At 43.0% G+C, this 23,795-nt stretch overlaps 1 protein-coding gene and 1 long non-coding RNA gene across 2 annotated transcripts; one reads left to right on the top strand and one right to left on the bottom strand.

The window, feature by feature from the left end:
• Positions 1–4,586: 4,586 nt before the first annotated feature.
• Positions 4,587–20,066, bottom strand: LOC120305147 (zinc finger protein 420-like). Its single transcript, XM_039336567.1, has 5 exons — positions 19,578–20,066; positions 18,909–19,016; positions 18,140–18,266; positions 16,805–17,845; positions 4,587–6,654 (listed from the first exon to the last, which is right to left on the bottom strand). Exons 1-5 carry the CDS (start codon positions 19,890–19,892, stop codon positions 5,585–5,587), a joined length of 2,661 nt encoding a protein of 886 aa, XP_039192501.1. The 5' UTR covers positions 19,893–20,066; the 3' UTR covers positions 4,587–5,584.
• A 16-nt stretch (positions 20,067–20,082) lies between these two features.
• Positions 20,083–23,238, top strand: LOC120305152. The gene is made up of 2 exons (XR_005555942.1): positions 20,083–20,206; positions 20,404–23,238. It is a non-coding gene; the product is annotated as an uncharacterized LOC120305152 (long non-coding RNA).
• The last annotated feature ends 557 nt before the right edge of the window (positions 23,239–23,795 follow it).

The raw sequence follows: 23,795 nt of genomic DNA, 5'->3' as shown, positions 1-23,795 counted from the left end.
AAGTTTGAGAACCACTGCTCTAAGGGGTCTACCAGCAGGGGAAACTCAATTGGCAAAGGGACGACGCCCTTTGCTCAACCGCACCGCCGCAAAACGGAACGGAAGCCTAAAAACTCAATAAAATTTTATTAAAAAAAAAAGAACCGCTTCCAATCCTAACTCAACTCTGGTGGCTCCAGTGGGCTTTGGTTGAGGAGTGGCTGAGAAGAGGGAAGCCCCCTGCTAAATCATGCATTTGTATTTTCATTATTCTCATGAATTTTTATTTTTTTTATTTCAGAACTATTGTATTGTAGTTTTTTTCTCTTAAACATATCTTTATCAACTTCAACCCACAGCTTAACATAATTAGTTTGAAACAATATACCAGTGGTGGTGAACCTATGGCACGTATGCCAGAGGTGGCACTTGGAGCCCTCTCTGTGGGCATGCGAGGCATTGCCCCAGCCCTGCCTCCCCCCACTGTGGCCCATGCGAGCAACACAGCCAAGCACATGGCACGTGGGCAGCAGGGGCAAGACTCCGCCCTCGTGCTATATCACGTGCAGATGATGCTATGGGATTCAGCTAGAGGGCGTGGCCACCATGGCGTTGCAAAGCTGCCTGGGCGATCTGGTGAGTGGCCCTGCGGGGGGGGGCGGAGCGGGGACGGGCTAGGGCAGGCGGTTTTGGGGCACTTGGTCTTTAAAAGGTTCCCCATCACTACAATATACAGTTCATATTTCTCAGATTAACACCCAAGTCTTTTACTTTTTATTCAATCTCAAAACCTGATTTTTTTAATCAATTGTTTCACCTTCTACATATTTTGTTAACTTCTTTTTATTAGTGTTATAGCCACATTGTCCATTAATACAATTCTTTTTTAAAGTTTCAAAATTATTTTCACTCTTTCTCTTATTTTCTGGGGTACAATGATTATCCTGTTGATCAATTGTCCCTATCCTTTGGCAGAATATTGTATTTTTTTCTGTTCTTGCCATTTGACAAACACTCCACATTCCTTGCTTCCTGGGTATACTTTGTTGCCGCACGAAGTTTCTCTCTTCCCACCTCCTTTAATATTTTCCCTCAGGATATATTTTGTGAGCTTCTGGATATTACCCAATTTAGTGGTTTATCCTCTTTAATATTGATGCTGTCATTTATTTTACATAATGATGGAATTAATGATAGAGAAAACATTCCTATAAATTTTTAGTTTTTTCTTATTGCTGATCTCTGTTAGGAAAGGGGGCTGCGTGAAATTGCTCCAATTAAATTGCCATTGACACAGAACATTGTTGTAGAGTCCTATGATGCCTAATTTAATTTCTCCTTGGGGACATTTAATTCCTCTGGAAGTTTCCGTAATTTGGGGGAAAAATGCATCCATTCAAGCAATCAATCAGAATAGAGAGGGAAGGGGCGCTGGAGGTCTTCTAGTCCAGACCCCTGCTCAAGCAGGAGACTCTTTACTATTTCGTACAAAAGACTGTCAGGCCTCTTCTTAAAAAACTCCAGTGAGGAAGCACCCACAACTTCTGCAGGTAAGCTGTTCCACTCTTTAAATGTCCTCACGGTTAGGACTTAGTTCACTCAATTCTACTTCCCTTGGAGGCTACAGTGAACAAATCATTGTCCACACAAATCTTCTGCAATGCGCAGAAGAAACTTTGGCGAGTGTTCTGCTGCTCCTATAATGCCAGGGGACAGTGGCGGGGAAGGACAGCTTTCAAGTGGAAACACGTGGATCCCTCGCCTAAGTTCTTGATCCTTTGCTCTTTCACTGGAGGAGCCTTTGTGCAAAATAGTGTTGCTGTTTGCCTCTCTCCAACTTCAGATCCTATTAGGTGTCAACATAAGTTATTCATTTATAGGAGGGTCTGAGCTGTCCCTTAAGGGGGCACTCTGCCAAAAACCAGCTGTGGAAGGAGTTGCTGATAGTAGTGGTGTTGGGGGCACTTTAAGAGGACTGTAGAAGAATGCAGTGAAGATTCTGGATCCATGGGAGGACTGGGGCTGCACTATACTTGGAGAGGGGCCGAAGAGGGAAAACTTTCTGGGAGATATGTGTGCTGCAGTGGAAATTGGGGGAGAGGCAATGTGGCTGCTAGTGTGTGCGGAGACTCCCTAGTCCCATGGTGGCAAACCTATGGCACGCATGCCACAGATGGCACAGAGAGCGCTCTCTGTGGGCATGCCCACCATCACTCCAATCCTAGACCTTATAAAATCTTTTCACGTTAGGCCTCCACCGCCGTATGCAAAAAAAAAAAAAAGGTTCAATCAATTAATTTCTTTCCAGGAAAAAAAAGATCTTGCAAAGTTGGAATTGATTGAACTTTTTAGTCCCACCCAGTCTACCATTACCACTGCAGCCATGCCCACCCAATGGACCACGCCCACCCAATTGGCCACACATAAGTGCGTTTTGGGTTGCAGTTTGGCCACTCTTTGAAAGGTTCACCATCACTGCCCTAGTCAGTCCCATTTGGTGCAGAAATACCAGCCTTTCTTCACCTGCATTCCTCTAGTATCCATTTCTGCTCCTTTCTTTGTGGTGTGTGTGTGTTCATTATCCTCTTCCAGAGAGGACTATATTTAAAGATACAAAGGGGCTTTCCTTAAGGTGGCATCTTGGATTTGCCTTTCAAGACGTCAAGAACTTGCAGATCTCTTATGTAGGAATAGCGATGGTAAGTCTCCTGCGGATGTCCTTTTCCCACTGGATGTTCAGTGATCATTTCTACATCCAGATTATTCCAGCTGGAAAAGAACAAACACAGAACACTCTGGAATGTTCTTGAGCTTTGCAGCTGGAGGTGGTTGCAGCTTATGGTCCTTTGCAGCACGACAGCTCTCCTTTTCCTCCAGAAGATAAAATGCATGCTGAAGAAGGCTCGGATCCTTGGAATCCAAAGTTCATTTAGCCAGCCTAGTCCAGGAATCGCCCCTAGAAACACCTTTTTAGGGGGGGATATTTTCAGCCAGTCTCTTTGAGAGCAAAAGAGAAGCATGCTGAATAGCCCAGGGTTCAATAGGCCGGCTGAAAAAGGTTAGTTTGGATTTTGGAGTGGACTCTTTTCAGTCAGGCCCCAGAAACCAGTCCTTCCTTGCAGCCTTCTTCATTGACTTTCGGTAAAGTCTGCAGAAAAGTTCCAAACATTAATTACATGATTACAGGCACTTGGCAACAGGTGGGAAAGCACTGGAGATACCATAAATATATTCAAACTCTGATATGATAATGCCTTCTACTGTAAAATGTTGCTTTCTGACGTTTGTACTTGATGTAACCAAAAATCATGAAGGGTCATGTTCAGTTTCTAATATTAAACATTTTCAAATATACAAACTGTTTGGTCCACCTAAACACATTCATCTTTTAGTTAATAACTTTTGTAATTTTTCCTCTATTCTTTGCAATAATTCACAGCCTTGTTATATAAATACAGTTGCTTCCTTCTTTTTGCCTAAAATATTTGCCTGCCTAGAAGAAAAATAACTTTCCAATACCTGGTTTGCTTAATATGTTCTCTCCATGAAAAAGAGCATTCATTTGTGGTTATTAAGTACTTAGGTTATGATACAAGATTCCTAAAATGATCACATAAATGAGATGCTCCAATTGAGATAGGGGCAGGTTTGTGACTGAGTTTTTCTTTGTGTGTTTCTTTGTACCTCTGTCTCTTTCTTCCTATCTTTGGGAAGAGCTATTGTTGGGTACATAAGTTGTCTTGGGTACAGGCTTGGGGTCTACATTCCTGGTCTGGAAATCCTGACAGTAAGGACATGTTGTCAGCCCCTCAAAATAGTCCAGACAAGAGGCACGAGAATGAATACTAGCGCTATCTACTGCAAGGCCACAATCCTGAAATTGTAAAAGTATTTTTTCCATCCTCTCCTTTTACTCTTTGAAAAATTAGGGAGTTTCTTTTGCAATTCTTCCAATCCCCCGTCACCCTCACAATCTCCTTCTGGGGACTAGATTATTTTTTAGATAATAGTTGTTCAGCCTAAGGCTTTTCGCACTTCTCCCAAAGTCATTCTCATTCTCCCATTACCCCCTCCCTATACATGTTCTCCAGAAGTCTTTTCCACTGTTTGTTTGTAAAGAAGAGAAACAAAGGCATGTAACACTTTCTAATAAGGTTACTATATTTTCAATGAGAATGAATAGTTAGAATATCAGCTGAAAGGAATCAATTAATTCCTGCATTAAGAGGAAAGAGAGAAAGAGAGGAATGAATTAATTCTGGCCAATTGCTCAAAAGCTGCAGCTTCTTACATTCCTGAGGAGGCTAGGAGGTTGAAATAGGCTTGAATTTCTTTTCCTCGTATGAATTACTTTGTTTAGTGACATTTCAAAGTTACAACGGCACTGAAAAAAGTGATTTATGACAATTTTCACACTTAACCATTGCAACATCCTCATGATCATGTGATCAACATCCAGATGCTTGGCAACTGGCTTATATTCAGGACTCTTGCTGTGTCCCAAGATCATGTGATCCCCTTTTGCGATGTTCTAACAAGCAAAGTCAATGAGGAAATCCAGATTCACTTAACAACCAGATTACTAATTTATCAACTGCAGTTATTCACTTAACAACATAGGTAACAAATGCAGTAAAATGGGGCAAAATTCACTTAACAAATGTCTCACTTAACAAGAGAAATTTTGGGCTCAATTGTGGTTCTAAATCAAGGACTACCTGCAGTCATTAAAGGCTTTTTCTGTCCACACTCAATACATTTGAGGGCTGGTTCCCCTGTGGATACTTTGGTGGCAAGTATCGTCTCTCTCCTCAGAAAGGCTCTTTCTACTCTACGTGGGTTTATATGCTCTTTATGAGAATTGTGTTTTCCAAGTTAAGCTATTTTCACACTCTGTGCATTAATGCGGTCTATCCCCAGTGTGGATCCTTTCATAACAATTAAGATGAGCTTTCCCAATATAGCTTTTTCCAGTCTATTATATGGTCGGTTCCCACTGTGAGTCCTTTGGTGCCAATTAAGATGACTTTCTAATGAAGCTCTTTCCACATTCCATGCATTTATACACTGTCCCTAGTATGGATACTTTTGCGACGATTTAAGATATCCTTTCCAGTTAAAGGTCTTTCCACATTCCATACATTTAATGGTCGCTGCTCAGTGTGGTTGTTTTGGTGGCAATTAAGATGAACGTACCTAATGAAACTCTTTCCACATTCCAGGCATTGATACGGTCAGTCCCCAGTGTGCATCTTTTTCTTAAAATTAGGATCAAATTTCTGGGAAACAGTCATTCCACATTTCATGCATTGTGGATCCTCTCATGAAGATTAAGTTGTCCTTTCTGGATAACCTTCTTTCCACATTCCAGACATTTATCTGTCCCCAGTGTGGATCCTTTTGTGACGATTAAAAGGTCCTTTCTGGGTAAAGGTCTTTCCACATTGCAGGCATTTATATGGTCTGTCCCCAGTGTGGATCCTTTTTTGACGATTAAGAGGTCCTTTCTGGGTAAAGGTCTTTCCACATTCCACGAATTTATACTGTCTGTTCTCAGTGTGGATCCTCTCATGAAGATTAAGAGGTCCTTTCTGGGTAAAGGTCATTATTTCATGCATTTATACGGTCTGTGCCCAGTGTGGATCCTCTCATGAACATTAAGATTTCCTTTCTGGGTAAAGCTCTTTCCACATTCCATACATTTATATGGTCTGTCCCCAGTGTGGATCCTTTTGTGACGATTAAGATTTCCTTTCTGGGTAAAGGTCTTTCCACATTCCATGCATTTATACAGTCTGTGCCCAGTGTGGATCCTCTCATGAAGATTAAGATATTGTTTCCGGGTAAAGGTCTTTCCACATTCCGTGCATTTAAAAGTCCTGTCCCGAGTGTGGATCCTTTCGTGAGGATTAAGATCAACTTTCTGGGTAAAGCTCTTTGCACATTCCATGATTTTATATGGTCTGTCCCCAGTGTGGATCCTCTCATGAAGATTAAGACTTTCTTTCCGGATAAAGCTCTTTCCACATTCCATGCATTTATACGGTCTGTCCCCAGTGTGCATCCTCTCATGAAGATTAAGACTTTCTTTCCGGATAAAGCTCTTTCCACATTCCATGCATTTATACGGTCTGTCCCCAGTGTGGATCCTCTCATGAAAACTGAGACGTCCTTTCCCGGTAAAGCCCTTTCCAAATTTCATGCATTTATACGGTCTGTCCCTAGTGTGGATCCTTTTGTGACGATTAAGAGGTCCTTTCTGGGTAAAGGTCATTCCACATTTCATGCATTTATACGGTCTGTCCCCAGTGTGCATCCTCTCATGAAGTTTAAGATGACCTTTCTGAGTAAAGCTTTTTCCACATCCCATGCATTTATATGGTCTGTCCCCAGTGTGGATCCTCTCATGAAGATTAAGACTTTCTTTCCGGATAAAGCTCTTTCCACATTCCATGCATTTATATGGTCTTTCCCCAGTGTGGATCCTCCCATGAAGATTAAGATTTCCTTTCTGGGTAAAGCTCTTTCCACATTCCATGCATTTATACGGTCTGTCCCCAGTGTGCATCCTCTCATGAAGATTAAGATTTCCTTTCTGCGTAAAGCTCTTTCCACATTCCATGCATTTATACAGTCTGTCCCCAGTGTGGATCCTCTCATGAAGTTTAAGATTTTCTTTCCGGATAAAGCTCTTTCCACATTCTATGCATTCATATGATCTCTCCCCGGTTTGCATCTTTTGGTGGACATTAAGATTACTTTTTGTACTGAAACTCTTGCCATACTGCATGCAGCGTTTCCTCTTTCTGCTCAGGCTGGAATCCACCAAAGATATTACAGAGATATGTGGTTCGTATTTCTTTCGTGAAGTAGAAGCGAAGGAGCTATTCTCCATAGTTTCTAGAGGCATGCCTGCCTCCTTGTCATTCTCATTCAGAAACACATCATCTGCATGGGAAAAATGAAAATTAATATTCTGATTACAAACATCAAAAACATGCCAATCTGCGTTCCAGGTTTAGTGCAATCCATTTGTCTAGCCAGGATATGATATCTGCAAATTGTTATCTAGGAGGCTCTATTATATAGATATAATGTTTTCAGCAAAAAAATAGATTAAAGTCAATCTATTCAGTCACTTCCATGGAGTATCTAGAATATTTCTCAATTCTATGGTGAATATTTCTGTCACAACCTTATAGCGAACTGAACAGCCTGGCCTTACCCAGAGCAGCCATATTGATAGAAACCTCCTGCATAACTTCTCTGCACAAGGCCTTCTGGCCAGAATCTAGCAGCCTCCACTCCTCATCTGTGAAGTCCACAATCACCTCCTCAAAGGGATCAGAGCTCTAGAAAGAGAAAAAAGTAGACAATCCCAGGAAACAGTTGAAACTTCTCTCTCTTAATGTAGACAACATAAAATGCACAGTTGCAAGAGGTAAATGAACATTTGCTTTCAGGACAGATTCATGCCACCGTGTCCACCTAGTCCATGCGGCTGGGAAGTTGCAGCTTAACAAATCACGGATTAGCTACTTCCAGGTTGTAGAATGCAATACAGCCAACGTTGAACAATAGTTTTATTGTTACAGCCAGTTAGTGTTGACTTACTGGCTTATCCTTCATGAGCTATATTTTTCTTGGTATACTTAGTTACCTTACAAGGGAAACGGGTGGCATAAATATTTACTAAAGTAAACACTTCTTAAGTATGTTTAATCCCACTGTTATAGTTTCAATTCATGGGTTTCATTTCTAACTATTTTAGGCACTCTTCTTAATAGTATTAAGAAATATTAAACTCTTTCTACAATTAAATTTCATTTCTAATAAAAGGTTCCTGCCTATCAATTGTCTCATTGGCATTTCCAACACAATCTTGAAATCCAAATGTGGGTGGACATTGTGTTCAAGTGCAGACAGACTCAGCTTTTGGTATTAAACATAGCTCCTGAATGGATGGAGCTGGAACGCTACTGTTCTCAGAAGAAACCTGCACCTACCTGGCAAGGTGGCCAGAGTTGGATCCTCCAGAAAAACAGCTCCTGAATAGAGCTGGATCGATCTCCTCTGCCCCGGAGGTCTGCTGAAATCTCCTCTGTAAATGGCTCCTGCATTTGAAGAATAGCCTGATTCATAATCCACTTTCAGAGGACAATATCTGTATAGTTCGCATTACTTACATTTTGCTTTCCTACTTCTATTTCCCCAACCCAATTCAGTGACACTTCAGGGAGACTGCATGTACTTATATTTCTCAGGAAATGAGAGTTAAAACAGCAGGCTGTGTTTTTATGTACATAAACTATAAGGGTGTGTGTAAGGACCCACCCCACTTTGCATCTTAAGAAGACAGAACACTTGGAATAATTCTTCCAACAGGAATCCTTTATTAAGAAAAAGTGGTTGCAGGCGTGCTAGACAGGACCTGGGGTCCAAGCTCTCCAAGGTTTTAAGGGTTTCCCCAGTAGCCCCAACCAATCAACCCCCTCTTTCAGCGACAGTCTCAGACATTACACTTCCACCCCCCTTTTCATTATTGCCCGGCTGGATGGAGACTTCAAAGAAACTACATGAAAGGAAAACGGCCCCATTCTTATGGTTAGTTCTTTTGCAATACACACATTCAGTTCCTTAGAAGTATACTGAAGGAAGTGAGGGCCATAAAGCCCCTTTGTTCTCCCCCTTCTCTCCCTCTTATGGCAGAATCCAGAGAAGGCAGAATTGGGGTTTTCTATATTTGATAACTGGAGATGAAGTATAATTGGATTCTGACAGTGTGTTAGTTTGTTTCTCTTACTATTGTGGTATTCTAGGGCTTATTAAATGTGGCTCTGTATCAGAGGCCATTCACATAATCCAGGTGCTTCCCCTTTATATAGATATAGGTAACAGCAGATCACAAAGTAAACACTGATTATTATGAAATATGTGGATAACATCACAAAGGATACAGAAGTGTAAAGGGATAAATTAATTTAGGAAACAGAAGCATTTGCCTCAAGAAGAAATAAATTCTTCAAAAGTGAGGAATTCCAGAAAAGGCTGCAGTCATATTTTTAATATGTCTTATTGCAGATAGAGCTAGATCGCTAATACTTCCTCTCCCCCTCCCGCCGCCCCATGGAGCTCCCAGGACGAAGCCCCCCCCCCGTTCTCCTCACCTGCCCCTTTCCCGGCTCTTCCCGCTGGGCTTGGCTGAGGAGGAAGCCTTCGGCCAGGGCCACCGCCTGCGAACAGTTCTCGGCTCCGCACTCCCTCACCCAGCTCGCCATCTCCGCGGGCAGCAGGGCCAGCAGCTGCTCCAGCACCACCAGGTCCAGCATCTCCCCTTTGCTGCTCCTCTCCGGCCGCCGCCACTGGCGGCACAGGCGGTGCAGGCGGCTGCAAAGCTCCCGGGGCCCCTCGGCCTCCTGGCGGCAGCCGTCGAGATCGAGGAAGCGCCGGCGGTGGATCTCTGGGCTGAGGGCGGCCTCCATCCCTGGAGATCCCTGGGCTTCCGTCGGGTCTCCTGCTCGAGGGCAGCCAAAAGAAGCCCGAGAGAGTCCCAAATGATCCCCAGCCCCTCCTAAGCCCCTTCTGCGGTTTGCAGGAGGGCAGAAATGGGTCTCCGCTCACTCGGGCTTCACCCGCCTGAGGTGAGCAACGGCAAATCCTTCCCGCCAATTTTCTGAGCGCTCCTCGTTTCGCGTACCTCAAGAAGCAGCCAGAACGATAGATGTATGCTTCCTAGAGTGGATCTGATAGGAAGAGAATGAAAGGGGATCTTCCTTTTCCGGCCTCCCAGAATGTCTGCTCCGCTGCTCTTCTCCGGAGGGAGGCGGGGTTCGCTGAAAGGCGGGAGGTGGAAGCGGAGGCTGGGAAGGCGATGCTTGCAAAGGGCAGAGAAGGACCGATCATCTCGGCGTCGCCCCTCTTCATCGACCGCTTTCTCCTGTCCGGGTCCTCCGCCCTGCATGGAAGTCGGGGAGCCTCCGCTGAAAGGTGGGGCTCTCCTTGGTCTCTGGTTCCAGTGCAGGATGGACGGATCGGGGGCTGAACGTCGGAAGGCGCCTGGTAGCACCTTTGCCTCGCGCTGGAGGTCGGCAGGATAGCTGGAGGATGGCTGGAGCAGAGAGCTTCCTTCCCTCTATGCTCCCTTCCTGGAGACGGGACTTGCTCTCTAGGCGTAAAGCGTTTCTCCCGGTGGTTCGTTTGCCGGGTTGCTAGAGCAGAAGGGAGCGTAGAGGACTGAGGGTTTCAGTTTAACGGAGCTGGCGCCGATCCCCTCGTTTTTCCTGTCTCTGTTTAAATACTAATCCTCTGGAAACCGTGAAAGAACAGATTATCTTGCAGAAAATCTGATTCATTTGATGGCCTATAATCAATTCATCAAGAATCTGTATAACCAAAGATCAGGAACAAGCTAAAAGAAATCTCTAATTCCGTATGATAACTAAATAGACTTCTCAGAGTAGAAATTTGTATATGTTTTACACATAAATTATACTTTTTTCCATTAGGTGTTGAATTTACTATAAAAATATCTATGATTTATTATTTAACATTCAAAGTTCTTTCAAAATCAAATCATTGTGTTCACTTTAAGTCTTCTGCTAAAAGACTAGTAATAACAAGTCTTTATTGATTAGCCCTTGGGCCATATCAAGGTGCAAAGTTCCAGCAACAAATTATTACTAAAGTTTGATAAAAATTTAAAATGAAATTTAATAATATACAGTTTAAAATGGAATTGGAGTAGAATACGACTTAAAATGAAATTTGATAAAATACAGTTTAAAATGGAATTAAAATAGAGTAATTTAAAATGATGATAAAATATGATAAAATTATATCTTGGAGTCACCCTTGCAATCTACCCCAATCAGTCAGTCCCACATATGCAGATCTCAACCGAACCATTTTGTTTAAGTGCTGTGCTGCATTAAAAGTTATTTTCAAGATCTGGCTGCACATAAGGCAAGTTGTTTTGATATGGGGATCCCAATGAGTCATTTGTTTGGTATATAAACCAAGGTACCTATCTCTCACCCTCTTGTACAGGCAACAATCAAATAGTATGTGAGCCAGGTCTTCTACCTCTGCCGCTCTGCAAATGCAGAGACACTCATTGTAAGGTATAGAATGGAATCTCCCAGATCTGACCATTGTGTCAAGCTGTTCGAATCTCTCCCTAAGGTGTTTTGATAGTTGTAACTTCAAATAGCTGTCTACTTGAAAAGTATGTTTGTATTTACTGAGCCATGTCAAGTTACCCACCTTAGTAAGGATCGCTATATCATTTTGTGCTTTTATATCCTTAATTCTTTGGGCAGCTTTTTTTTAATTGTTCTGTTACACAAGGGACAGGAAGACCACAGCTTCTTACAAAAGTTGTTAGTTTTGTGATCCAGAAGGGAAAAAAAAAGTGAAGGAAACAATTGGTCCATTAGGGGTGAAAGTGGCAAGAAGGTGACAAAAAGAGGGAGAAAGCAGAACTATTTAACCTGTTTTTCGCATCTGTCTTTACACAAAGGGAAAAAACAGACCAACCTATGAAAAATAGTGCCATAAAAAACAGAATAGAAATGCAAGTTAAAATAGGCAATGTTCTGTTTTATAATCAGAGACATTGAAGCGAGGCAGGAGTAACCAAACACAACTTTTTTATTGTAAAGCACGAACAAAGCAGAACAGCAAAAAAAAAAAAATATTGTTTGTTTGTTTATTTGTTTTTGTAATGAAGTGAATTAACATTTTTTAATTAAGATAGCTATTGTATAATGGAAGAAATAAATGAGATTGGTGATAAAAGGATGAGAGAAATTAAGAACTAGAATATATCTGGAAGGGATACCTGAATTGATAACTTGTTGAGTTAAAGTGAAATTTGATTTTGGTAATTGTAAACTGATAAAGTTTTAAAACAGGTTTAGTAGTAATAGAAATTTAATTTAGAAATGGAATATTTTAAACATATTATGTTATTTGAGGGAAATAGAGAGGAGACAGTGAATGTATTGAGTTGAGTTGTTTTTACTTTGGAATGTCTGATTACCCAAACACCATGGTGTGTCCTGAGTACTTTTTCTTAAAAATTAAAAAAACAATATTTTCAAAAAAAAAATAGTGCCATAAAAAATAATAGAAATGCTAGTTAAGATAGGCAAGAAAACAGTAAATGAGCACCTATCCAACCTAGACAACTGCAGTTATTCACTTAACAACATAGGCAAGAAATACAGTAAAATGGGGTGAAATGTACTTAACAAATGTCTCACTTAACAAGAGAAATTTTGGGCTCAATTGTGGTTGTAAATCAAGGACTACCTGTAGTCATTAAAGGCTTTTCCCCTCCACACTCAATATATTTGTGGGCTGGTTCCCCTGTGCATAATTTGGTGGCCAGTATCGCCTCTTTCCTCAGAAAGGCTGTTTCTACCCTCCGTGGATTTATATGCTCTTTATGAGAATTGTGTTTTCCAAGTAAAGCTATTTTCACACTCTGTGTATTAATGCAGTCTATCCCCAGTGTGGATCCTTTCATGACAAGTAAGATGAGCTTTCCCAGTATAGCTTTTTCCTGGCTATTATATGATATGGATGTTGTCATTTTATTTTACATAAATATCCAGATTGCAGCTGTGATTTTTCTCTTCAAGTGTACAGTACCTTGTTCTCATCCCAAACTTGAATTTCTCTGCGTATTTGTAATGTTAACTGAAGATAATAAATTCTATTCAAAATATACTGTATACCGTAGTCTGTATTCTATGTGTTCCTTTCTTGTGATCAAAGGGGCTCTCCTTGGTCTATGGGTCTCTGAGTCCAGTGCAGGATGCACAGATTGGGGGCTGAATGTTGGAAGGCGCCTGGTAGCGCCTTTTCCAACCAACACGTTTCCTTGAAAACTACAGCTTTGTGAGTGTAGCCGCCTCCGTCAGGTGCAGAGACGGAGGCAAGATGGAAATTGGGGAGGGCGGTAAGAGGGGAAGGCAGGTTGGATCCGGGACTGCAAACATGGGGAAGCCTCACCCTCTGCCTCGTCCTGGAGCTTGGCAGAATGGCTGGAGCAGAGAGCTTCCTTTCCTCTATGCTCCCTTCCTGGACATGGTACTTGCTCTCTAGGTCACAGGTTGGCAATCTGCATCTCTGGATCCACATGTGGCTCTTTGAACCTTTCCCTGCGGCTCCCAGCCTCCTCTGCCATTTGCAGAGACAGATAGAGCCACTTGCACTTCCCTGCTTCCCCCCCCCCCTCTGTGTGTAAAAAACAGCTCACGCTGTTCCAACGAGCTGACAAGCTTAGTGGGCGGGACTCCTCCCTTTGCTGTCTCTCTGCAGGAAGCATGAAGGGCAGGAGAGAGCCAGCCCAGTAATGTGTGTCAGCTTATTGGAGAACAGCCTGAAGCCAGCTTGCCAGGTGAGCAGAAGATCGGAGAGAGGGAGAGGGGAGGAGAGAGAGGGAGAAAAAGATAGGGAGAGGGGGAGAGAAAGGGAGATAAAGAAAAAAGGGAGAGAGACAGAAAAAGGGAGGGAGAGATAAAAGGAGAGGTGGGAGAGAAAGGGAGAGAAAAGGAGGGGGGATAGAGAAGAGAAAAAATGAGAGGGAAAGGGAAATAAAGGGAGAGAAAAGGAGAAAGAAAGGAGAAAAGGAAAGAAAAAGGGCGAGGGAGAGGAGAGAAAGGGAGATGGGGGGAAAGAAAGGGAGAGGAAAGAGAAAAAGGAAAGAGGGGAAAGAAAAAAGGGAGAGGGAGAAAAAGGAATGGGAGAAAGGGAGAGAAAAGGAGAGGGAGAAAGAAAAAGGGAGAGAAAAAATAGAGAGTAAGAGGCAAAGAGAGGAGAGAGGGAAAGAAAGGGAGGAAAGAAAAAAGAGGGAGAAAAAGGAATGGGAGAGAAAAGGAAGTGAGAGAAAGGGAAAGAGGAAAGAGGGAGAGGAAAAGAGGGAGAGGAGAGAAAGGAAGATAGGGGAGAAAGGGAAAGAAAAAGGAAAGAAAAAAGGGAGAAAAGGAATGGGAGAAAGGGAGAGGAAAGAGGGAGGGAGAGGAAAGAGAAAGGGAGATGAAAGGGAGAGAGAAAAGAGGGAGAAAGAAAAAGGGAGAGAAAAAATAGGGACAGAGTAAGAGGCAAAAAGAGGAGAGAGGGAAAGAAAAAGAAAGGAAGAGGGGGAAGAAAGGAGAGGAAAATGAGAGGGAGAGGAAAGCAAAAGAGGGAGAGAGAAAAAGACGGGTGGAAAGAAAGATTGAAAGGGAGAGGAAAAGGGGAGAGGAGAAAGAAAAAAGGAGAGAAAGAAATAGGGAGATAGAAAAGGAGAGAAAAAAGGGAGAAAGGGAGAGAAAAAGGGAGAGGGAGAGAGAAAAGAGGAAAGAGGGAGATGGAGAGGAAAGAGGGAGGGAAAGAAAAAGTGAGGGAGAGAGAAAAGGAGAGGGAGAGAAAAAGGGAGGGAGGAAAGGGAAAGAAAAAGAGGAAGAAGGGAGGAGAGGGAGAGAAAAAAGGGAGAAAGGGAAAGAAAAAGAAAGGGAGACAAAGGGAGAGGGAGAGGGAGACAAAAAGAAAAAAGGGCAAGGGAAAGAGAAAAAGATGGAGAGAGAGTGAGGAAAGGGAGAGAAAAGGGAGCGAGGGAAAGAGGGAGAGGAAAAGAGGGTGAGGGAGAGGAGAGAAAGGAAGATGGGGAAGAAAGGGAAAGAGAAAAAGGAAAGGGAGGAAAGAAAAAAGGGAGAGAGGGAGAAAAAGGAATGGGAGAAAGGGAGAGGAAAGGGAGAGAGAGAGGAAAGGGAGGGAGAGGAAAGAGAAAGGGAGATGAAAGGGAGAGAGAAAAGGAGAGAGGGAGAAAGAAAAAGGGAGAGAAAAAATAGGGACAGAGTAAGAGGCAAAGAGAGAGGAGAGAGGGAAAGAAAAAGAGGAAGAAGGGAGGAGAGGGAGAGAGAAAAAAGGGAGAAAGGGAAAGAAAAAGAAAGGGAGACAAAGGGAGAGGGAGACAAAAAGAAAAAAGGGCAAGGGAAAGAGAAAAAGATGGAGAGAGAGGGAGGAAAGGGAGAGAAAAGGGAGCGAGAGAAAGGGAAATAGGAAAGAGGGAGAGGAAAAGGGGGAGGGAGAGGAAAAAGACCGAGAGAAAGGGAGAGGGAGGAAAGTGAAACGAAAGAGCGAGAGAAAGGGAGATGGAAGAGAAAAAAGAAAAAAGACGAGGGAGGGAGAAAGAGGGAGAGACGGGGCACGAAAGATTGAGGGAGAGTGGGAGAGGAGAGGGAGAGAAAAGGGAGAGGAGAGAGGGAAGACAGGGAGAGAGGGAAAGAGATTGAGAGGAAAAAGGGAGATGAAAGAGGGAGAGGCGGAGAGGAAAGAGAGATGAAAGGGAGAAAAAGGGAGAGAAAAGGAGAGGAGAGGGAAAAAGGAAAAAAGGGAGAGGACAGAAAAAAGGGAGAGAAAAATAGAAAGTGAGGGGGAGGAAAGAGGGAAAGAGGAAAAAGAAAGGGAGAGGGAGAGAGAAAGTGAGGGAGAGATAGAAAAAGCAGGAGAGAGGAAAGAGAAAGGGAGAGAGAGGGAAAGAGATTGAGAGGAAGAGAGGAAAAAGAAAGATGAAAGATAGAGAGAGGCGGAAAGAAAAAGAGGAAAAGGAGAGAGAGAAAAAGAGGGAGAGAAAGAGAAGAGGGAGAGAAAAGGAGAGGGAGAGAAAAAGTGAGAAAGGAGAGCGCAAAAGAAAGGGCGAGGGAGAGAAAAAGGGAAAGGGAGAGGGGGGAGGAAAGGGAGAGAGGAAAGAAAGGGAGAGGAAAGAGTGAGAAAGTGATAAAGAGAGAGAAAATGTGAGGGAGAGAGGAAAGGGAGAGGAAAGAGATAAAGAAAGATGAAAGAGAAAAAAGGGAGAGGGAGAGAAAAAGAAAAAGGGAGATGGGGAGGAAAGAAAGAATAGAGAAAGAGGGAAAGGAAAGACTGAGAGAGGAGGGGAGAGAGGAAAGAGGGAGAGGAGGAAAGGAGAGAAAAAAAGAGAGGGAAAGAGGAAGAGGGAGAGGAAAGAGGGAGAGAGGGAGAGAGGAAAAAGAAAAAAAGTGAGGGAGAGAGGAGGAGAAAAACAGATGGGAGAGAGAAAAAAAGAGGAAGGGAGGAAAGAAGGAGGGAGAGGAAAGAGCAAGAGAGAAAGGGAAACAGGAAAGAGAGAAAGAGGGGAGGAAAGAAAAGAGGAAAGAGAAAGAGGGAGAGGAAAGAGAAAGAGAGGTAGAGAGAGAGAGGGAGGGAGAGGAAAGAGAACTCATGCACAGCAGCCTCTATTTCTCTTTAATTAAACTCTTCAATCAAGCTCTCCCATATGCGTGCACGCAGACAACTTTTGTGGCTCCCAGTGTTTTCTTTTCTCTGGGAAACAGGTCCAACTGGCTCTTTGAGTGTTGCAAACCTCGGCTCATTTGATGGCCCGTAACCAATTTATCCAAAAAATTGTATAACTAAAGATGAAGAATCAGCTAAAAATATTTTTTTAATATTATATAACTTAGTAGACTTCTCAGAGTAGCAATTTGCATATGTTTTACACAGGAATTATACTTTTCTCCTTTACGTGTTAAATTTATAATAGAAATATATTTATTATTTACCATCCAATACTTAGTTGGCCACTATCACCTCTCCCCTAAGAAAGGCTCTTTCTATCCTCCATGGATTTATATGCTCTTTATGAGAATTGTGTTTTCCAAGTAAAGCTATTTCCACACTCTGTGCATTAATGCGGTCTATCCCCAGTGTGGATCCTTTCATAACAATTAAGATGAGCTTTCCCAGTATATCTTTTTCCAGTCTATCTACTTATATGGTAGCTTCCCACTGTGAATCCTTTGGTGGTAATTAAGTTGACTGTTGCTAATGAAACTCTTTCCACATTCCATGCATTTATATGGTCTGTCCCCAGTGTGGATGCTTTCATGAAGATTAAGATTTCCTTTCCGAGTAAAGCTCTTTCCACATTCCATACATTTATACAGACTGTCCCCAGTGTGGATCCTTTTGTGACGATTAAGATTTCCTTTCCGGGTAAAGGCCTTTCCACATTCCATGCATTTATATGGTCTATCCCCAGTGTGGATCCTCTCATGAATATTAAGACTTTCTTTCTGAGTAAAGCTCTTTCCACATTCTGTGCATTTATACGGTCTGTCCCCCGTGTGGATCCTCTCATGAAGGTTAAGATTTCCTTTCTGGATAAAGCTCTTTCCACATTCCATGCATTTATACGGTCTGTCCCCAGTGTGGATCCTCTGATGAAAATTAAGATGTCCTTTCTGGGTAAAGCTCTTTCCACATTTCATGCATTTATATGGTCTGTCCCTAGTGTGGATCCTCTCATGAAGTTTAAGATGTCCTTTCCGTATAAAACTCTTTCCACATTTCATGCATTTATACAGTCTGTCTCCAGTGTGCATCCTTTTGTGACGATTAAGAGGTCCTTTCCGGGTAAAACTCATTCCACATTCCATGCATTTATATGGTCTGTCCCCAGTGTGGATCCTCTCATGATGATTAAGATTTACTTTCTGGGTAAAGCTCTTTCCACATTCCATGCATTTATACGGTCTGTCCCCAGTGTGGATCCTCTCATGAAGTTTAAGATTTTCTTTCCGGATAAAGCTCTTTCCACATTCTATGCATTCATATGATCTCTCCCCGGTGTGCATCTTTTGGTGGACATTAAGATTACTTTTCGTACTGAAACTCTTTCCACACTGCATGCAGCATTTCCTCTTTCTGCTCAGGGTGGAATCCACCAAAGATATTACAGAAGTATGTGGTTTGCATTTCCCATACAGTTTCTTTGGTGAAGTAGCAGCGAAGGAGTTATTCTCCATAGTTTTTAGAGGCATGCATGCTTCCTTGTCGTTCTCATTCACAAACACCTCATCTGCATGGGAAAAAATGAAAATTAATATTCTGATTAGAATTTAAAAGGCCCAACCCCATCAAAAACATGTCAATCTGCGTTCCAGGTTTAGTACAATCCATTTGTCTAGCCAGGATGTGCTATCTGCAAATTGTTATCTAGGAGGCTTTATTATATAGAAATAATGTTTTCAGACAAAAAACAAATTAAAGTCAATCTATTCAGTCACTTCCATGGAGTATCTAGGATATTTCTCAATTCTATGGTGAATATTTCTGTCACAACCTTATAGCGAACTGAACAGCCTGGCCTTACCCAGAGCAGCCATATTGATAGAAACCTCCTGCATGACTTCTCTGCACAAGGCCTTCTGCCCAGAATCTAGCAGCCTCCACTCCTCATCTGTGAAGTCCACAGTCACCTCCTCAAAGGGATCAGAGCTCTAGAAAGAGAAAAAAGTAGACAATCCCAGGAAACAGTTGAAAGTTCTCTCTCTTAATGCAGACAACATAAAATGCACAGTTGCAAGAGGTAAATGAACATTTGCTTTCAGGACAGATTCATGCCACCGTGTCCACCTAGTCCATGTGGCTGGGAAGTTGCAGCTTAACAAATCACGGATTAGCTACTTCCAGGTTGTAGAATGCAATACAGCCAACATTGAACAACAGTTTTATTGTTACAGCCACTTAGTGTTGACTTACTGGCTTATCCTTCATGTGCTATATTTTTCTTGGTATACTTAACAGTTACCTTACAAGGGAGACAGCTAGCATAAATATTCAATAAAATAAATAAAAACGTCTTAGGTATGTTTAATCCCACTGTTATAGTTTCAATTCATGGGTTTTATTTCTAACTATTTTAGGCATTCTTCTTAAACTCTTTCTACAATTAAATTTCATTTCTAATAAAAGGTTCCTGCCTATCAATTGTCTCATTGGCATTTCCAGCACAATCTTGAAAGCCAAATGTGGGTGGACACTGTGTTCAAGTGCACATAGACTCAGCTTTTGGTATCAAAAACAGCTTCTGAATGGATGGAGCTGGAACGCTACTGTTCTCAGAAGAAACCTGCACTTACCTGGGAAGGTGGCCAGAATTGGGTCCTCCTGAAAAACAGGTCCTGAATAGAGCTGGATCGATCTTCTCTGTCCCGGAGCTCTGCTGAAATCTCCTCTGTGAACGGCTCCTGCATTTGAAGAACAGCCCCATTCATAATCCATTTTCAGAGGACAATATCTGTGATAGTTCACATTCTTTACATTTTTCTTTCCAACTTGTATTTCCCCAACCCAATTCAGAGACACTTCAGGGACTCTGCGAGTGACTTAAAACAGCAGGCTGTGTTTTTATGTATATAAACTGTAAGGGTGTGTTAATTAGTTTCCTTCTCTTACTGTTGTGGTATTCTAGGCTTATTAAATGTGGCTCTGTATCAGAGGCCATTCACATAATCCAGTTGCTTCCCCTTATCTGGATTCAGGTAACAGCAGATCACACCAATTATTATGAGATATGATAACATCACAAAGGATACAGAGGTGTAAAGAGATAAATTAATTGAGGAAACAGAAGCATTTGCCTCAAGGAGAAATCAGTTCTTCAAAAGTGTGGAATTCCAGAAAAGGCTGCAGTCATACTTTTAATATGTCTTATTGCAGATATAGCTAGATCGCTAATCCTTCCTCTCCCTCTCCCGCTCCCCGCCCCCCATGGATTTCCCAGGACGAAGCCCCCCCGCCCTCCTCACCTGCCCCTTTCCCGGCTCTTCCCGCTGGGCTTGGCTGAGGAGGAAGCCTTCGGCCAGGGCCACCGCCTGCGAACAGCTCTCGGCTCCGCACTCCCTCACCCAGCTCGCCATCTCCGCGGGCAGCAGGGCCAGCAGCTGCTCCAGCACCACCAGGTCCAGCATCTCCCCTTTGCTGCTCCTCTCCGGCCGCAGCCACTGGCGGCACAGGCGGTGCAGGCGGCTGCAAAGCTCCCGGGGCCCCTCGGTCTCCTGGCGGCAGCCGTCGAGACCGCGGAAGCGCCGGCGGTGGATCTCTGGGCTGAGGGCGGCCTCCATCCCTGGAGATCCCTGGGCTTCCGTCGGGTCTCCTGCTCGAGGGCAGCCAAAAGGAGCCCGAGGAAGTCCCAAATGTCCCCCAGCCCCTCCGAAACCCTTCTCCGGTTTGCAGGACAGAAATGGGTCTCCGCTCACTCGAGCTTCGCGCCTGAGAAGAGCAACGGCAAATCCTTCCCGTCAATTACCTGAGCGCTCCAGGAACGCTGGCTGAGGAATTCTGGGGGTTGAAGTCCAGGAGTCAAAAGGCCCAAGTCTGAAGACCCCTGTTCACAAGGAGCCAGAACGAGAGATATGTGCTTCCTAGAGGGGACCTGGTAAGAAAAGAATCAAAGGGGACCTTCCTTTTCCGGCGTCACGGAATGTCTGTCCCTGCTCTTTTTCTCAAGGGGGTGGGGTTCGCTGAAAGGCGGGCGGTGGAAGCGGAGGTAGGGGTGGTGATGTGTGCAAAGGGAAGGGAAGGACCGATGATCTCGGCGTCGCCCCTCTTCATAGGTTGCTTGCTCCTGCCCAGGTCCTGCGCCCTGCATGGAAGTCGGGGAGGCTCCGCTGAAAGGTGGGGCTCTCCTTGGTCTCTGGGTCCAGCGCAGGACGGACGGATCGCGGGGCTGAACGTCGGAAGGCGGCTGGTAGCTCCTTTTCCAGCTGACACCTTTCCTTGCAAAAGGAGAGTTTCGTGAGTGCAGCCGCCTCCGTCAGATGCAGAGACTGAAGCAGGATGGAAATCCGGGAGGGAAAGGCAGGTTGGATCCGGGGCTGCGAACGAGGGGAAGCCTCGCCCTCTGCCTCGCCCTGGATTTCGGCAGGATGGCTGGAGCAAAGATCTTCCTTCCCTCTATGCTCCCTTCCTGGAGACGGGACTTGCTCTCTAGGCGTAAAGCGTTTCTCCCGGCGCTTCGTTTGCCGGGTTGCTAGAGCAGAAGGGAGCGTAGAGGACTGAGGGATTCGGTTTAACGGAGCTGGCGCCGATCCCTTCGTTTTTCATGACTCTGTTTAAATGCTCCTCCTCTGGAAACTGTGAAAGATTATCTTGCAGAAAATCTTATCTATCTGATCAATCAATACGCATTTCATGGTCCGTAATCAATTTATCAAGAATTTGTATAACTAAAGATCGAGAATAAGCTAAAAAAAATTCTCAATTTCATATAACTAAATGGATTTCTCAGAGTAGCTATTTGCATATGTTTTACACAGGAATTATACTTTTCTCCTTTACGTATTGAATTTATAAAATAAAACTATTTATTATTTATCATCCAAAGCTCTTTGAAAATCAGATCGATGTTTTTAGTTTAGGTCTTCTGCTAAAAGACAAGAACTAAACTCAGAATAAAGAGTAGCACAGTTGATTCTTAAAGGCCCCCACCCCCAAATTTGAGCATTTGTTACAGGAGGCTTTTCCCTTTCTGGTCAAATATTATTGGTAGTTTGTAAATGGGGAAGAAGAACCACTCCAATCCTAACTCAACTCTGGGGCTTCCAGTGGGCTTTGGGTGAGAGTGGCTGAGAAGAGGGAAGCCCCCTGCTAAATCATGCATTTGTACTTTGATTATTCCTCTGCCATGAATTTTTATTTTTATTATTTCAGAGGTATTGTAATTTTGTAGCTATATATATTGGTATTTTTTGTTGCTTTTAACTTTTTAAGTCGCCCAGAGTTCTTTTGGTGAGACAGGTGCAAAGTAAAAAACAATAATTAATAATTTAATCACCTCATTGGAGAATGGGTTAGACAGGAGTTTCTATGCAAAAATACCCTTGTCACCTAAATCTGTGTTCATGTGTTTTTGCTCCAATGACCTCCTATGTGCTTAATTTCACCCATCCAATCTAAACAAGCTGCAAAATATAATTTCAAATTTGGTTAACTTAAACTTCCTCTTTCTTTAGCATCTAGTGACATGTTGTATTTAACTCCAGGTTTTTTACCCTAAGGTATCAATTTTGATATGCTTTTCTTCTATTCTTTAAATGCTACATGACTTGTGAGAACAAGTTTGGTCTGGGACAAAAATAATATTCAAAGATAAATGTCATCTTCATCATAGAAATTCTCCCCAGCAATTGTAGTCTTTCTCTCTTTAACATATCTTTATCAAACTTCAACCCATAGCTTAACATAATTTTTCAAAACAATGTACAGTTCATATTTGTCAGATTAACACCCAAGTATTTTACTTTTTATTCAATCTCAGCACTAGTGATTCATTTATAGGAGGGTCTGAGCTGGGCCTTAGAAGCGCACTCCACCAAATACCAGCTGTGGAAGGAGTTGCCAGTATTAGTGGTGTTGGGGAAACTTTAAGAGGACTGCAGAAGAATGCAGTGAAAGTTCTGCATCAATAAGAGGACTGGGGCTTCACTATAGTTGGGGAGGGGGCGAAGAGAGAAAACTTTCTGGGAGACATGCCTGCTGCAATGGGAATTGGGGGAGGGGCAATTTGGCTGCTACTGTGTGTGGGGACTCCCTACTCAGTCCCATTTTGGTGCAGAAATACCAGCCTTTCTTCACCTGCATTCCCCTAGTACCCATTTCTGCTCCTTTCTTTGTGTCGTTGTGTGTGTGTGTGTATGTGTACCCATTGTTATCCTCTTCCAGAAGGGACTATAAAGATACAAAGGGGCCTTCCTCAAGGTGGCATCTTAGATTTGCTTTTGGAGACGTCAAGAACATGCAGACCTCTTACGTAGGAATAGCGATGGTAAGTCTCCTGCGGATATCCTTTTCCCACTGGCTGTTCAGTGATCGTTTCTGCATCCAGATTATTCCAGCTGGAAAAAACAAACACAGAACACTCTGGAATGTTCTTGAGCTTTGCAGCTGGAGGTGGTTGCAGCTTATGGTCCTTTGCAGCACGACAGAAGATAAAATGCATGCTGAAGAAGGCTCGGATCCTTGGAATCCAAAGTTCATTTGGCCAGCCTAGTCCAGGAGTCGCCCCTAGAAACACCTTTTGAGGGGAGGATATTTTCAACCAGTCTCTTTGAGAGCAAAAGAGAAGCATGCTGAATAGCCCAGGGTTCAATAGGCTGGCTGAAAAAGATTAGTTTGGATTTTGGAGTCGAGCTTTTTCAGTCAGGCCCCAGAAACCAGTTCTTCCTTACAGGCTTCTTCATTGACTTTCAGTAAAGTCTGCAGAAAAGTTGCAAATATTAATCACATGATTATAGGGCACTTGGCAACAGGCGTGAAAGTACTGGAGACACCATAAGTATATTCAAACTGTGATATGATAATGCCTTCTACTGTAAAATGTGGCTTTCTGACATTTCTACTCGATGTAACCAAAACTCTTAAGGGGTCTTGTTCAGTTTCTAGCATTAACCTGGTTTTCAAATATACAAACTGTTTGGTCATCTTTTATTTAATAACTTTTGTAATCTTCTGTCTATTCTTTGCAATAATTCGCAGCCTTGTAATATAAATACGGTTGCTTCCTTCTTTTTGCCTAAAATATTTGCCTGCCTAGAAGAAAAATAACTTTCCAAAACGTGATCTGCTTAACATGTTCTCTCCGTGAAAAAGAGCATTGATTTGTGGTTATTAAGTACTTAGGTTATGATTTAAAATTCTTAAAATGGTCACAGAAATGGGATGCTCCAATTGAGATAGGGGCAGGTTTGTGACTGCGTTTTTCTTTGTGTGCTTCTTTGAGAAGGTATATTTGTACCTCTGTCTCTCTCTTCCTATCTTTGGGAAAGGTTATTGTTGGGTACATCAGTCGTCTTGCATACATGGTTGGGGTCTACATTCCTGGTCTGGGACTCCTAACTGGAAGGATATTTTGTCAGCCCTTGGAGGTAGTCCAGACAAGAGGTACAAGAATGAATACTAGCGCTATCTCTACTTTCAAAATCCTGAAACTCCAAAAGTATTTTTTCCATCCTCTCTTTTTACTCTTT

The sequence above is a fragment of the Crotalus tigris genome, unplaced genomic scaffold (assembly GCF_016545835.1).
Source record: "Crotalus tigris isolate CLP2741 ecotype Arizona unplaced genomic scaffold, ASM1654583v1 scf7180000017666.379230911805:20528666, whole genome shotgun sequence".
NCBI lineage: Eukaryota > Metazoa > Chordata > Lepidosauria > Squamata > Viperidae > Crotalus > Crotalus tigris.
Note: the sequence above shows the minus strand (reverse complement) of the source record. Positions and strands in the feature narration are given on the sequence as shown.

Excerpts from the sequence above, each read along its gene's own strand:
- LOC120305147 (XM_039336567.1), bottom strand. The coding sequence starts at position 19,892 with ATGGAGGCCGCCCTCAGCCCAGAGATCCACCGCCGGCGCTTCCGCGGT. Across the intron at positions 17,846-18,139 it reads TATCAATATGGCTGCTCTGG|ATGAGGTGTTTGTGAATGAG; the intron begins GTAAGGCCAGGC and ends TTTCCCATGCAG. Across the intron at positions 6,655-16,804 it reads AAAGAGTTTCATTAGCAACA|AAAATCTTAAACTTCATGAG; the intron begins GTCAACTTAATT and ends TTATCCGGAAAG.